Consider the following 16,053-nt stretch of genomic DNA (forward strand, 5'->3'; position numbering starts at 1 on the left):
GATCTTTGCACCACTGAAATCTCACTGAATTGCTCTGTGTAGAATTTTAAAAATTAAGTGAAGGCAAGACCACGTGAATAACTGTGAATAATGCTCCCATAGCCTCTCGGTCTTTAGCTTGTCCTGAGGAAATGTTGAAAATATAGGAGAGACACTTTGGTTTATGGTATGTTTCAGAACTCAGATGTGTACTCGATATGCCCACTATATATCTTAATCAGCTGGAAACATCCCTTCACACTACAGCTGCAAATCATGAAGAAGAATCAAAGAGTATCTAGTGAGTGTCTGCTTTGGACAGCGTTCAGTGCTATGTCTTGTATATAGAGCAATATAACACGTAGTTTTCACCCCAAAGACCTCACAGTCTGGATGGCAAGAAGAGATGTACACATAAATAATAGAGAGCCCCCAAAGCTGCCAAATGAACGTTTGTGTCAAGCTGTGTGATAGTGGCAGTAAAGGGCAAGAAGAAAGGAGAAAGCAGTGATTGTCTGAGCACAGTTCCGTGCCATATGGAGAGAATAATTTGGGGACAGCACAGAGGAGATAAATTTTAGGTAGGGGGAAGTAGTGATGTGGTGAGGATGAGTGCAGAGGCATAAACAGAGGCAACCTCTGTTTTATGTGCTTAAGTATCAAAATAAAATTGGATGTTAAGAACCAACATTTATTGAAAGCACTGTACATTTTGTGGATTGTCAGTCCTCATAAACAGCCTATGATGTAGGCAGCGTTACTATCCTCATTTTACAGATGAGGAAACTGAAGCCCAGAGAGGTTAATTTGCCCATTGCAAATGTTCTCCTTTAGTATTCCTTTCCCTGGGGAATATGATCTATCTAAAAAGAAAAGAGATATAAACACTTTTGCTGGTTTAGCCTCCAACATGACTGTTAGGTCTACAGAAAACAGCATTCATTGACTAAAAGAAAGGACCCTGACTTCAACATTAACATTCTGAAGTATTACACATTGGTCTCTGAGGAAGCTCCACTTGGTCCCATATGTGGCAAAGAATACTTGATACAACCAACATCTGCCCATACTAAAACCAGCTAACAGCTGCTGGCTAAATTTTAAACCCATAGTATAATATACCAAATTAGAATGCAGAATCCCTGCAGTTACTTGTTGTCAGGATAAACGGATTTTTTCATCAGAGAATGCCTTAACCATACCAAAGTCTCCAGTGTGTAATACTGATGGGGGAACTGAAGTCCGAGGCCTTTAATACCTAAATGGGGTCACTAATTTTATCTTGAATGTTACTCTTGTGTAGCTTTAAAAAATTTATTTATTGTTAAAACTCTGGCAATTTGTATCATATTCTCTAAAATGGAAATAAAGCCAACCTCTTAATTGCACACATATGCAAGTAACCATTTAGTTCTTTAAAGTGAAGCTAGGCGGGGGCAGTGGCTCTCACCTGTCATCCCAGCATCTTGGGAGGGGAATTCGAGACCACCCTGGGCAACAGAGGGAGTTCTTGTCTCTACAGAAAAATTTAAAACATTTAGTTGGTATCAGCTAGTTGGGAGGCCGAAGTGAGAGGATCACTTGAGCCCAGGAGTTTGGGGCTGCAGTGAGCCATTTTCTCACCACTGCACTCCAGTCTGGGAGACAGAGCAAGATCCTGTCTCAGAAAAACAAATAAACAAACAACAATAACAACAGCAACAACAAAACAAAAGGAAAGCTGCGGGCAGTTCCTAAGAGGATGATGACCTTTCAGTTCTTGTGGAAATGACAAGGGCTTCCCTAGAGTCAGTGACTTGACAGTGGAGTTTGTTAGAGCCGTGTCCATTTCCATTGCTAATGTCAGCTGTGTTTTCTTAATAACTTAAAGGTATGTGATATATGTGGGTTTCTTTATAGAAAAGGCTTGTCTCATTTTGCTTTCTATTTTATTGAAACATGGGCCTAAAAAAAGATCTCGAGGAATTATTTATTTATTGCCCAAGCTTTGAATATTACTGCTTTAAATTCATCCTCCAAAGATGTATGTTTGTTTCTCTTAGTTATCAAAATCTTCCATAATCTTTATAAAATTACCTTTATTAATAAAATTGGGTATTTTCTCCATAATAGCTGATTTTAGCCTCATACCTTCAAGGTAAAATTGGTCCTTTTGGATGCAAACTAAACACAGGGTTTTTATCATAATAATCAGTATCATGCCCTGGTTTTCAATATATCCCTTTACTTTTCCCCTAACTTGTATGAGTTTGGTGTTAGTATATACCCATATATAATATAAAAATAACAATTTCTATCTTCTCAAGATTACTTTGAAAATACTTTTACAATACTGAATTTTAGAAAACAAGTATTTATGGATTGCTCATCATGTACCAAACACTGTGCTTTACTTACTATACCATTTTCTAGATGAGAAAACAGGATCAGAAAAATGTAATGTCGTCCCTAATGTCATGGGGCCAGATGTGGTAAACATGGGGTGGGAACCTAGCCTTGTTTAATTTTAATGCCCGAGATCTGAATTACTCTGTTGAACTCTTCAGTGCAAATGTGCTACACACATAGGTGTTATTAGTACGTGTATTATGAACACCATTTGTTTAGTCTAGTAGGGGAGCTTTAACACTTTATTTAACCTGTATGAACCTAAGTTTGAAGGGCCCTTCCTGTCTTTCTGGTCACATAGACCTGATTTCAAATCTGGGCTCTACCATTTACCATTATATAACCTTGAGTAACTTACGGAACTTTTCTGAATCTGTTTTCCCATTGGTAAAATGGAGATATGACCTATGCATACTACTACTGTAAAATTATTTGAAAAATGTTTATAGACCACTTGAGGCACAATAGATGTGAAATATTGTCATTTTATAGTAACCCTTCTTTCCTCTAGCAGTGTAAACCTTCTGTTTGCTTTTGTCAACATTTTATTTCATGGTTGCAGAAAATGAAGTCCAGAGGAAAAAACTGCCTTTCTCATCTAGTTAATTAATTGAAATTGAGATTGAAATTTAGGTCATAAATTTTTGTTATTTATCTCTATCTCTCCTTCAAAATATGAAATATAAAACAATTTCAAAGTAAAAAATACACCTAAGGTTTAGATCTCTATTTTATCATCTCTTAACAATCTATAATTAAATCATTTTTAAGCTTTTCAAAAAGCTCTAAATTACTTGGATATTGTTATCCAGTAATTTAGAACAGCTGGACACTCACTTTGATTTCATTGACTTTTCTGAGACATTTAAAGGAGGGAAAAATTGAAATATTTGTATTTAACTAGATTTAATATGGTATATTAGTTCCTTTATAACTTGGAATTCATTACTTTTACTATCTTCCCTTCTTATTTCTATACTTACTTTTAAGATAAAGTTTAGTTCCTTTAAGAACCAGACCGCCAAATGCACCTTATTTGTGTAGTAAGGCAAACTCTTATTGTAAGCATTTGTAAGATTCACAGTTGAATTACATTTACAAGGTTAGACAACTAAGTTCTTTTTTCAATGATAAACAGGAAATGTCAGTACTCTGAGTAATATTTTCCACTCATATAGCAAATAGAATTTTCCAACAGATTGTTGGTTCAGTCACATTTTTTTCAAACTGTATTTACTCCAAGTGCTAAGAGATATTTTATGGGATAATTTATTTCTTCTTCAACTTGAATTAATAATCAGATAAAATTCATATGTGATACGATGTGCTTCTGGACTGATTTTTAACAATCTTGCAAAGAGATCACAACTGTTGAGTTTTTATCTCTCCTCATTTGAAAAATTAAGGAGTTTGTTCCTCTAGAGAACACTTTATTTTGTAATATGAGAATATTTTCTAACGTGTATTTGTTTCATTTCCAATGTAATATATACTTGTTATAACAAGTAAAAAAGTAAAAAATATATAAAATAAAAATTAGTAGTGTCCTCTTTCTCCAAATTCCACTTTCTTGAGGTGACTAATGCTAACAGATTTATTTGTATTTTTCTAAAGTTTTATGCTGAAGAAAACATTTACAACATTTATATAGGATTTTTTTGGGTTAATCACTTTTATTTTTAAACAAATTAGAATCACTCTGTATCTATTACTTTGAATTTTGCTTTTCAAATTAATGCCCTTATCATTACTGGACAAAATATTGTGATACTTTATTTGTAATGTTTACATAATTTAATCTCCTATCATGTATAAACCACAATTTTTGCAGCCATCCACTTTTGATGCACATTCAAGATGTTAAGCTTTTTGCTACCATAAACATTGCTTCAGTAAATGTTCTTGTAAGTATATCCTTATGTATCGGTGGTTTCATTTCTATAGGCTAGATTGATAAATGGATTGAATCAAGATTACATGTATTTCGAACTTTAATGTATTTGTAAGATTACTTTATAAAATTCACATGCTAGCCATATGTGAATATTTTCTCATCCTCTCTCGAGCACTGGATATTTTAGTCTTTTAAATTTATTGCCTATTAATGGGTGAAAACTAATATTTCTGATTGCTTTGACTTGCTTTCCTTAGACTACTAGTGAGGGTGATGCTCTTTTTATGCTCTCTTCTGTCAATTTGCTATTCAACCATTTACCTATTTCTTTTTTTTTTTTTTTTTTACCATTTTTCTTCTTTTATTAGAATTTTTTTTCTCAAAATTTTTATCTAAAAACAAACAGAAAAAAGAAGGAAAAAAAGAAAAAAAAATATTGGAAACTTCATGGTTCAAGTGGGGAGAGAGGAGAGGAGGAACATGGAGCTGGGTCTCCAGGCCTCTCCAGAGAAGTCCTCACCCTCAAAGCACCCTCTTGGGGGAGAGCAGAGCCGGGACAGCTCCCCCCACAACGCCCAGCCTCCGTCTGAGGAAGAAGGCAGAGTCACAGTGGTCCGAGGGCCAGAAGGGCTGTAGGGGGCAGGGGCAGGGGCAGGGGCCGGGGTGGGGGGGTCACAGGAAGTAGTCAGCCATGGGCTTCTTGGAGGGGATGCCCCGTGTCTTTTGGGGAGCGGCCTCAAAGGTGATGAAATCTTTCTGGAGATACTCGTCCAGCTCCAAGATGGCTGCCACATTTCCACGGCGGTAGCAGTAGTTGGGTGCTGACCACACAGTGAGCATGGTCTCATTGAAGTGCCACTTGTAACCTTCCATCACCAGTTGGTGGACACGGCAGATCATGTCATTGTCGTTGGCTGCATTGAACTGGGCCACCACGTCACTGCCAAATAGGTAGCCAGCCCCTCGGGGGGCTCACGCCCCAGCCTGTGGTGTCTTCTGGGTCAGACCAGAGGAGGTCACACGTGGGCCCATCATGAGGCACCTCTTGCTTTCGGTCAATTGTCCGAATCTGATCCAGGGTCCGGATGGAGGGGGAGAGACCCCCGTGCACACAGAAGATCTTGCCATCGATGATGGCTGACAGGCTGAGGTAGTCAAAGATCTCGGTGCAGTAGCGCCACACAGTCACCGAGCCATACTTGCACAGGCACTCATTGTAGAATCCGTAGACCTGCGTGATCTGGCGACTCTCATGGTTGCCCCGGATGAGCGTGATGCGGTCAGGATAGCGAACCTTAAATGCCAGCAGCAGGAGGAACGTTTCGACGCTGTAGAAGCCACGGTCCACAAAGTCCCCCATGAAGAGGTAGTTGGTCTCAGGGACATCGCCACCCACTCTGAACAGCTCTTTGAGGTCATAGAATTGTCCATGGATGTCACCGCACACTGTGACTGGCGAGTCCACTCTCTGCACGTTGCTCTCCTCTACCAAGATCTCTCTGGCTTTAGCGCACAGGGCCTTGACTTCGATCTCCTTGATGAGCTCGCAGCGACGCAGCTGCTCGATCTGACGGTCCAGGTCGCTGATCTCCGCCATGGCCCACCCCTCGCGCGGGTCAGAGTCGGGGCCGCCGCCCCCTCCGCACCGCACAGGGGTCTCCGCCACTGCGACTCCGGTTCCGGCTCTCCGGCTTCCTGTCTCCTTCCTTCATTCCGCTTTGGGCCGCAGCCACCGCTGCCGCCGCTTCTGCTTCCGGTCCCCTTACCTATTTCTTTTTAAAACATTCTTTTATTGAATTGCCTACATAAAAGTGCACAAACAGTATACAACTCATTGAATTTTCATAAGGTGAACTGACTCATGAAACAAGGATCAAGATCAAGAATAGAGTATCAACTCAGAAGTGTCCTTTGAATCCCCTCCCAGGTACTGTCTGTCCCTAGAGGTCACCAGTTTGCTGATTAAATCAGTCTTTACTAATTTTGCCTGTTGTGAACTTTTTGTAGACAGAAACGCTAGTGCTCTTCTGCTTCTGGCTTTTTTTGCTTAACAGGATGTGCAAGTTGGCCATGTTGTTTGTTGAAAATAATGTGTTCATTTTCATCTTTGAATTTCATTTTCATTTTCATTTCACATTTGTTGAAAATAATGTGTTCATTTTCATCTTTGAATTTCAATTTCATTCATTATCAGAATTTTTTATTCATTTGTATTGGTTAGCTATTTCTATGAACCAAATCAACCCAAACTTCAACAGCTTTAAATAAGCTTTAAATGAAGAAGCCCATGTTATAGTTTACAAGTCAGCTGGTGGTTCTTGTGTTTGTAGCTGGGCTACAAACAGGTATGCAACCAGCTTGGGTTGGGTATGCAGCTTTTTAATGGTGCCTGGGCTCTCTCATCTGGTTGGGAGTCAGCTCTTTGTAAGCAGGTCTAGGAGGCCTCAGCTGAACAAGTGGGCTTTCCTTTATAGTATCTTGTTCTCTAGAAGTCTAGACTGGGCTTGTTCAAATGGTGATGGCAAAGTTCCAAAAGAGACAGTAGAAACTATAAGGCCACTTGAGGCTTGGTTTGGGATTAGCACACCATTACTCCTGCCATAAGAAGCAGGCCCAGCCTACACACCAGAGAATGGTGATAGTCTCCAACCCCTGAAGTTCTAGTTTGTGGGAGAAGTTTCCAACCTTACCTGGAGTTGAGTCAGTTTAGAGAGCCGAGCAAACTACAGGGGTAGAGGAAGCAGCGGGAAAGGACCTGGGAGCTCCCTGGGTCCCTAAGCATGCCATCCCTGCTTGGTACCACACGGATCCTTTGGGATGGTGACCAGAGGCACAGGGTAAAATGCCACAGGGAGGAGGAAGGCCCCAGCTGAACTTTGTAACAGTTTGAACCCAGTGAGAAGCCTCCTGGCCAGAACCCGGGGAAGGGCATGAATCTGGTGTGCAGACTCCACAGATGGGGGAAGAACCAAATCCCTTTTTGTTTGCACCTGGGAAGTGGCTAATCTGGGGCAAATTCTCAAGCCCTGCTCACCTACTGCCTGGAAACAGGATGTTGGGGGAGGGACATGGTGGGAGGGAGACTGGCCCTTCGGATTGTGTGGGAGTTGAGTGAGGCCTGTGACTACTGGCTTTCCCCCACTTCCCTGGCAACCTTCATGACTCAGCAGAGGCAGCCATGATCCTCCTAGGTACATGACTCCATTGACCTGGGAACCTCACCCCCATTCCCCACAGCAGCTGCAGCAAGACCCTTCCAAGGAGAGTCTGAGCTGAGACGCACCTAGCCCTGCCCCCACCTGATGGGCCTTCCCTATCCACCCTGGTAACTAAAGACAAAGACTATATACTCTTGGGAATTCTAGGGCCCCACCCACCACGGGTTCCTCTTCATACCACCACAGCTGATGCTCTCTGGGAAGTGCCACCTCCCGGCAGGGGGCCAACCAGCACAAAAATAGAACATTAAATAGCCAATGGTAAGAACCCTCACAGAGCCCATTTCACCCCCCTGCCACCTCCACTGGAACAGGTGCTGGTATCAATGGCTGAGAGACCCACAGACAGTTTGCATCACAGGACTCTGTGCAGACAAACCCCAGTACCAGCCTGGAGCCTGGTAGACTTGCTGGGTGGCTACACCCAGGAGAGAGATAACAATCAGTGCAGCATATCTCACAGGAAGCCACATCCATAGAAAAAAGGGGAGAGTATTATATTAAGGGAACATCCCCTGGGACAAAATAATCTGAACAATAGCCTTCACCCCTAGACTTTTCCTCTGACAGAGCCTACCCAAATGAGAAGGAACCAGAAAACCAACTCTGGTAGTATGACAAGACAAGGCTCTTTAACACCCCCCAGAAATCACACTAGCTCACCAGCAATCAATCCAAACCAAGAAGAAATCCCTGATTAACCTGAAGAAGAATTCAGGAGGTTACTTATTAAGCTAATCAGGGAGGAATCAGAGAAAGGCAAGGAAATCCAAAAAACAATACAAGAAGTGAAGGAGGAAATATTTAAGGAAATAGATTGCTTAAAGAAAAAACAATAAAAACTTCAGGAAACTTTGGACACTCTTATAGAAATGCAAAATGCTCTGGAAAGTCTCAGCAATAGCATTGAACAAGTAGAAGAAAGAAATTCGGAGCGTGAAGACAAGGTCTTCAAATTAACCTAATCCAACAAAGACAAAGAAAAAAGAATATGAAAATATTAACAAGACCTCTAAGAAGTCTGGAATTATGGTAAATGACCAAACCTAATAATAAGAAAGAGGTGTTCCTGAGGAAGAAAAGGAATCTAAAAGTTTAGAAAACATATTTGGGGAGATAATCAAGGAAAACTTCCTTGACCTAGCTAGGGACATCGACATCCAAATACAAGAAGCACAAAGATTATCTTTCATCACAGAAAGATAATCACCTAGGCACATCATCGTCAGGTTATCTAAAGTTAAGATGAAGAAAAGAAGCTTCAGACCTGTGAGACAAAAGCACCAGTTAACTTATAAAGGAAAACCTATGAGATTAACAGCAGATTTCTCAGCAGAAACCCTACAAGCTAGATGGGATTGGGGCCTTATCTTCAGAATCCTCAAACAAAACAAATATCAGCCAAGAATTTTGTATCCAGCAAAACTAAGCATCATATATGAAGGAAAGATATAGTCTTTTTTAGACAAACAAATGCTGAGAGAATTCACCACTATCAAGGAAGCACCATAAGAGCTGCTAAAAGGAACTCTAAATCTTGAAACAAATCCAGAAACACATCAAAACAGAACCTCTTTAAAGCATAAATCACATAGGACCTGTAAAACAAAAATGCAATTTAAAAAGCAAAAACAAAAAACAGAAAATCCAAGGTACATAGGCAAAAATAGCACAACGAATGCAATGATACCTAACATCTCGATACTACGTTGAATGTAAATCGCCTAAGTGCTCCACTTAAAAGATGTAGAACTGCAGAATGGATAGGAACTTACCAATCAACTACCTGCTGCCTTCAGGAGACTCACCTAACACATAAGAACTCACATAAACTTAAAGTAAAGGGGTGGAAAAAGGCATTTCATGCAAATAGACATCAAAACCAAGCAGGGGTAGCTATTCTTACATCAGACAAAACAGACTTTAAAGCAACAGCAGTTAAGAGAGAAAAAGAGGGATATTAAATAATGGTAAAAGGCCTTGCCAACAGGAAAATATCACAATCCTAACATATATGCCCCTAACATTGGAGTTCTCAAAATTATAAAACAATTACTAATATAACTAAGAAATGAGATAGACAGCAGCACAATAATAATGAGGGACTTCAATACTCCACTGACAGCACTAGACAGGTCATCAAGGCAGAAAGTCAACAAAGAAGCAATGGATTAAAGCCATACCATAGAACAAATGGACTTAACAGATACATACAGAACATTTCATCCAACAACTGCAGAATGCACATTCTTTTCAACAGTGCATGGAACCTTCTCCCAGATAGGACATGTGATAGGCCATAAAACAAATCTCAATAAATTTAAGAAAATTGAATTTATACCAAGCACTTTCTCAGACCACAGTGGAATAAAACTAGAAATCAACTCTCAGCAGAACCTTCCAAACTATACAAATACATGGAAATTAAATAACTTGCTCCTGAATGAGCGCTGGGTCAAAAATGAGATCAAGATAGAAATTAAAAAATTCTTTGAACTGAGTGACAATAATGGCACAGCCTATCAAAATCTATGGGATACAGCAAAGGTGCTGTTAAGAGGAAAGTTCATAGCCCTAAATGCCTACATCAAAAGGACTGAAAGAGCACAAACTGACATTCTAGGGTCACACTTCAAGGAACTAGAGAAATAAGAACAAACCAAACCCAAACCTAGCAGAAGAAAGGAAATAACCTGGATCAGAGCTGAACTAAAAGAAATTGAAACAAACAAACAAACAAAATACAAAAGCTAAATGAAACAAAAAGCTGATTCTTTGAAAAGATAAATAAAGTTGATAAACCATTAGCAAGATTAACCTAGAAAAGAAGAGAGAAAATCCAAATAACCTCATTAAGAAACAAAGTGGGAGATATTAAAACTGATAACTGAAACACAAAATATCATTTGGGGCTACTATGAACACCTTTATACACATAAACTAGAAAACCTAGAAGAGATGGATAAATTTCTGGAAAAATGCAACCCTCCTAGCTTAAATCAGGAAAAATTAGATATCTTGAACAGACCAATTGCAAGCAGCAAGATTGAAATGGTAATTTAAAAATTACCAACAATAAAAAAGTCTGGGGCCAGATGGATTCACAGCAGAAATCTACCAGACGTTCAAAGAAGAATTGGTACCAATCTTTTTGACACTATTCCACAAGATAGAGAAAGAGGGAACCCTCCCTAATTCATTCTATGAAGCCAGCATCACCCTAATACCGAAACCAGCATCACCCTAATACCAAAACCAGGAAAGGGCATAACCAAAAGAGAAAACTACTGACTGATGTCCCTGATGAACTTAGATGCTAAAATCCCTAACAAAATGCTAGCTAACCAAATCCAACAACATATCAAAAAGATAATCCACCATGATCAAGTGGGTTTCATACCAGGGATGCAAGAATGGTTAAACATAGGCAAGTCAATAAATGTGATACAGCAAATAAACAGAATTAAAAACAAAAATTACATGATCGTCTCAATAGATGCAGAAAAGGCATCTGACAAAATCTGGCATATCTTTATGATTAAAACTCTTAGCAAAATCAGCATGCAAGGAGCATACCTCAATATAATAAAAGCCATCTATGACAAACCCACAACCAGCGTAATAATGAATGGGGAAAAGTTGCAAGCATTCCCTCTGAGAACTGGAACAAGACAAGGATGCCCAAACTCACCACTCCTCTTCAACATAATACTGGAAGTACGAGCCAGAACAATCAGACAAGAGAAAGAAATAAAGGGCATCCAAACCAGTAAAGAGAAAGTCAAACTGTCACTGTTTGCTGATGATATAATTTACCTTGAAAACCCCAGACTCCTCCAGAAAGCTCCTAGAACTGATGAAAGAATTCAACAATGTTTCTGTACACAAATCAGTAGCTCTTCTATACATCAACAGTGACCAAGCGGAGAATCAAATCAAGAATTCAACCCCTTTTACGATAACTGCAAAACAAACAAACAAACAAAAACTTAGAACTCTACCAACCAAAGAGGCCAAAGACCTCTACAAGGAAAACAACAAAACACTGCTGAAAGAAGTCACAGATGGCACAAACAAATGGAAACACATCCCATGCTCATGGATAGGTAGAATCAATATTGTGAAAACGACTGTACTGTCAAAAGCAATCTACAAATTCAATTCAGTCCCCATCAAAATACCACCATCATTCATTCTTCACAGAATTAGAAAAAACAATTCTAAAATTCGTATGGAGCCAAAAAAGAGCCTGCATAGCCAAAACAAGACTAAGCAAAAAGAACAAATCTGGAGGCATCACACTACTTGATTTCAAACTATAAGGCCATAGTCACCAAAACACCATGGTACTGGTATTAAAATAGGCACATAGACCAATGGAACAGAATAGAGAACCCAGAAATAAACCTAAATACTTACAGCCAACTGATCTTCGACAAAGCAAACAAAAACATAAAGTGGGGAAAGGACACCCTTTTCAACAAATAGTACTGAGAGAATAGGCTAGCCGCTTGTAGGAGAATGAAACTGGATCCTCGTCTCTCAACTTATACAAAAATTAATTCAAGATGGATTAAGGACTTAAATCTAAGACCTGAAACTATGAAAATTCTAAAAGATAACATTGGAAAAACTTTTCTAGACATTGGCTTAGGCAAAGATTTCATGACCAAGAACCCAAAAGCAAAAGCAATAAAAATAAAGATAAATAGTTGGGACCTAATTAAACTAAAGAGCTTTTGCACCTCAAAAGGAACAGTCAGCAGAGTGAACAGACAACCCACAGAGTGGGGGAAAATTTTCACAATCTCTATGTGTGACAAAGGACTAATATCCAGAATCTACAACAAACTGAAACAAATCAGTAAGAAAACAAACAAACAATCCCATCAAAAAGTGGGCTAAGGACATGAATAGACAATTCTCAAAAGAAGATACACATGGGCTAAGGACATGAATAGACAATTCTCAAAAGAAGATACACAAATAGCCAACAAGCATTTGAAAAAAAATGCTCAGCATCACTAATGATCAGGGAAATACAAATCAAAACCACAATGTGATACCGCCTTACTCCTGCAAGAATGGCCATAATCAAAAAATAAAAAAAACAGGAGGTTGTGCTGATCAGGGAACACTTCTACACTGCTGGTGGGAATGTAAACTAGTAAAGCCACTATGGAAAACAGTGTGGAGATTCCTTAAAGAACTAAAAGTAGAACTACCATTTGATCTGGCAATTTCACTACTGGGTATCTACCCAGAGGAAAGTAAGTCATTATACGAAAAAGATACTTGCCCACACATGATTATAGCCGCACATTTCACAATTGCAAAATCATGGATCCAATACAAATACCCATCAATCAAGGAGTAGATAAAGAAACTGTGGTGTGTGTGTGTGTGTGTGTGTGTGTATGATGGAATATATATATATGATGGAATGTATGTATGATGGAATATACCTATATATATGATGTTATACTACTAAGCCATAAACAGGAATGAATTATCAGCATTTGTAGCGACCTGGAAGAGACTGGAGACTATTATTCTAAGTGAAGTAACTCAGGAATGGAAGACCAAATATCGTATGTTCTCACTGATAAGTGGGAGCTAAGCTATGAGGACGCAAAGGCATAAGAATGATACAATAGACTTTGGGGACTTGGGGGAAAGGGTGGGAGGTGGGCAAGGGATAAAAGACTACAAATAGGTTGCTGCGTATACTACTCGGGTGATGGGTGCACCAAAATCTCACTAGTCACCACTAAAGAACGTACTCATGTAACCAAATGCTATCTGTGCCCTCGTAAGGCTTGGAAAAATAAAAAATAAAATAAAATAAAAATAAATAAGGAGAGAATACACACAAGGGTTACTGTGGAGGTAGAAGATGAAAGACTTGGCAGCTTCTTTGATGTTAGGGCTTTAGTAAAAATCCAAAAGAAATGCTGGTTTAGCGGGGAGTAAAGATGATGCAGTCTTTTTGGAACCATTATCATAACTTGATTTATATGATCTTTTGTTAGATTTCTTCCTTTGTTTGCCAAGAAAAGAGATTGGCCACATTCCTGAAACTGTAAATTTTTGTTTGAAAACTTATGCAGATTGTGAATTTTGACATTTAGATTAAGTGTGGTTTTAATCCAATATGGAATAAATCACCCATGTTTTTTATGTTTTCTTCATACATACATCCTTTTTAATGTAGTTTTTATGGCTACATACCTGAGAGTATTTAAACTCTGATAAAAAGTATTAATTGCAAAAGTTATTTTAGGCTTAACTTAAAAGAGATGTTGACAAGTTTAGGGAAAAAACACATCAGACTTGTTAAGACTAATGACCCCTGAGTTTGTCCTTGGGACCTACCTTGATCTTTGAGTTTGGCAGGTCACTTCAGCATTTGAGTACCCAATGGGAACACTGAAATGTACTGGATTCAGTAGGGGTGAAGATAAATAGCAAAGTAAAAATGACAGAATCCTGGGTGGTTGTTATATGAATGGTGTTACACTATTTTTTCTATTATCTTTGCAAATTAAACAAAATGCAAACAATCAAATAAACCCAAAGATTAATAAGACAGTTGTCTTCCTCTCAAGAAACCTACGTTTGTAAGAGAAGACTTTTTGTACAGTATCTGGAAAGCAACAGGAGATTCAGGAGCTTTGAAAAAGTAAGTTCAGTGTGAACCTATTTACTAAGATAAAACGGACTTCCTGGAGTTGGGGGTGTCTACCTAGGATGGAGATTCACCTACAGACATGAAGGCCAGTGTTTACTTAACACAGCCATAGTCTTAGTTTAGTTTGTTTTCTCTTTTTCATGGAACTGTTCTATAAATGAGAACTTTTTAAATGGGGGCCTCATGTTCAAACAAATGGAGAATAAAAGAAAAAAGAGAGAGAAGAGTGAGAACTAAAACAGTTGTCCACTCCTATTCATTTATTTGTTTAACTTTCATGACTTATAAAAGACTGTATTTCTTCATTGTAGCGATGGTTCGCCACAAATTCTGCAAGAAGTTAAGCATAGTCTTTTAATTTTTTTGTTATCCCTTTTCCAACTAGAGGGCAACACTCCATAAAAGAAATCAGTTTTTTTTTTTTTTTTTTTTTTTTTTTTTTGAGACAGGGTCGTGCTCTGTAGCACAGGCTGGAGCGCAGTGGTATGATCCTGGCTGACTACAACCTCCACCTTCGGAGTTCAAGCGATTCTCCTGCCTCAGCCTCTCGAGTAGCTGGGATTACAGGCACCAGCCAACACACCTGGCTTTGTATTTTTAGTAGAGACAGGGTTTCACTATGTTGGGCAGGCTGATCTCTAACTCCTGACCTCAGGTGATCGGCCTGCCTTGGCCTCCCAAAGTGCTGGGATTACAGGTGTGAGCCACCACACCCAGCCCAAATGACATTTTGAAACAGTCCTACAAAATTAAAGTACAAAATTATTTTGAACCTTATTTTAATTCCTTTTCTGACCATAGCTCCTTCTCTTGTATCTCCACTGTATCCTGTACAGATAATAAAGGTAGACAATCAGTTACCTGGAGAATGACACTTAAACCAGTTGAACCAGGGCACAAATCCAAGTCTGCCACTAAGAATATGTGTTAATGTCTTCAGTTTGCTTAATTGTGCCTCAATTTTCTTGGTTGCAAAATGAAGACAGTAATACCAGTCTCAGTGTTGTATAAAGACTAAATGTGATAACCTGTGTAATGTCCTTTGTACATGTAAATACTCACAAATGATAGCTATTATTGATATATTAGCATCTTTTTTAGTGGAATTTATCTTTCACCTGACCATAAAACTTTAGCTCCTTGACAACTGATTCAATTGTGCCTTAGATCTGCAGCCTTGGGTATAGTTTATTATAGTGTTTAGTAAATGCTTGTTGGATGAGTGACTCAAATCTAGACACAAGCTAATAATGGGGAGTTGTAAATGATGTTCAAAAAATTTATTCTGTTCCTGGGACAAATGCATTTTGAATGAGTGGCACTGTGGATTATGCATCTAGTTAATCAAAAAACAGCTCTGCTGTGCTACTTGTAGATAGTTCATGGAAAGGGCAAAAAAATATGATTTAAAGACCTGGACTTATTATCAGTTCTAAAACAAATTTATTTTGTATCTTAGAGACCACTTATCATCAATTTCTCCTACTTTCATTACCAGATAGAACAGAACTTACTTTGCAGACATTTAAAAGACCAGTGAATTCTAGACCTTTGGATAAAAACCAACATAGAATTCTGCATGAAGCAATATTATTAATTTGTATTGCCTACAATTAGATTTAGCCTTTAGACTATGCTCAGAGAAATAAAAAAAAGTCATTGATGTTATTTCCCTGCTCCTAGAAAAAAAAGGTGGGCAATTTATTGCATTTCTTCATTAAATAAAATCCTTAAATAATGATGAATAAGTGCTAAAGTAATATACTTTATTTAAAATTGCCAAAATTATGACAAATTACATATAAACACAGGTACTAGAAGTTTCAGGATATGAAAACTTTTTTTTTAAAGGAATTTAGTTTAAAGACCGCATATTTAAATTG

At 38.6% G+C, this 16,053-nt stretch overlaps 2 protein-coding genes across 2 annotated transcripts in view; one reads left to right on the forward strand and one right to left on the reverse strand.

Moving 5' to 3' along the window:
• MOXD1 (monooxygenase DBH like 1) overlaps nucleotides 1-16,053 on the forward strand; it is a 107,277-nt gene that overhangs the window by 39,710 nt on the left and 51,514 nt on the right. The window lies entirely within an intron of this gene.
• LOC117097521 (serine/threonine-protein phosphatase 4 catalytic subunit-like) lies at nucleotides 4,605-6,020 on the reverse strand. The gene is given in 2 exon segments (XM_033235439.1): nucleotides 4,605-5,230; nucleotides 5,232-6,020. Coding segments are annotated over 2 exon segments (924 nt in total). The 5' UTR covers nucleotides 5,859-6,020; the 3' UTR covers nucleotides 4,605-4,933.

Source organism: Trachypithecus francoisi, unplaced genomic scaffold (assembly GCF_009764315.1).
Source record: "Trachypithecus francoisi isolate TF-2019V2 unplaced genomic scaffold, Tfra_2.0 Lachesis_group15, whole genome shotgun sequence".
In the NCBI taxonomy this organism is placed as follows: Eukaryota; Metazoa; Chordata; class Mammalia; order Primates; family Cercopithecidae; genus Trachypithecus; species Trachypithecus francoisi.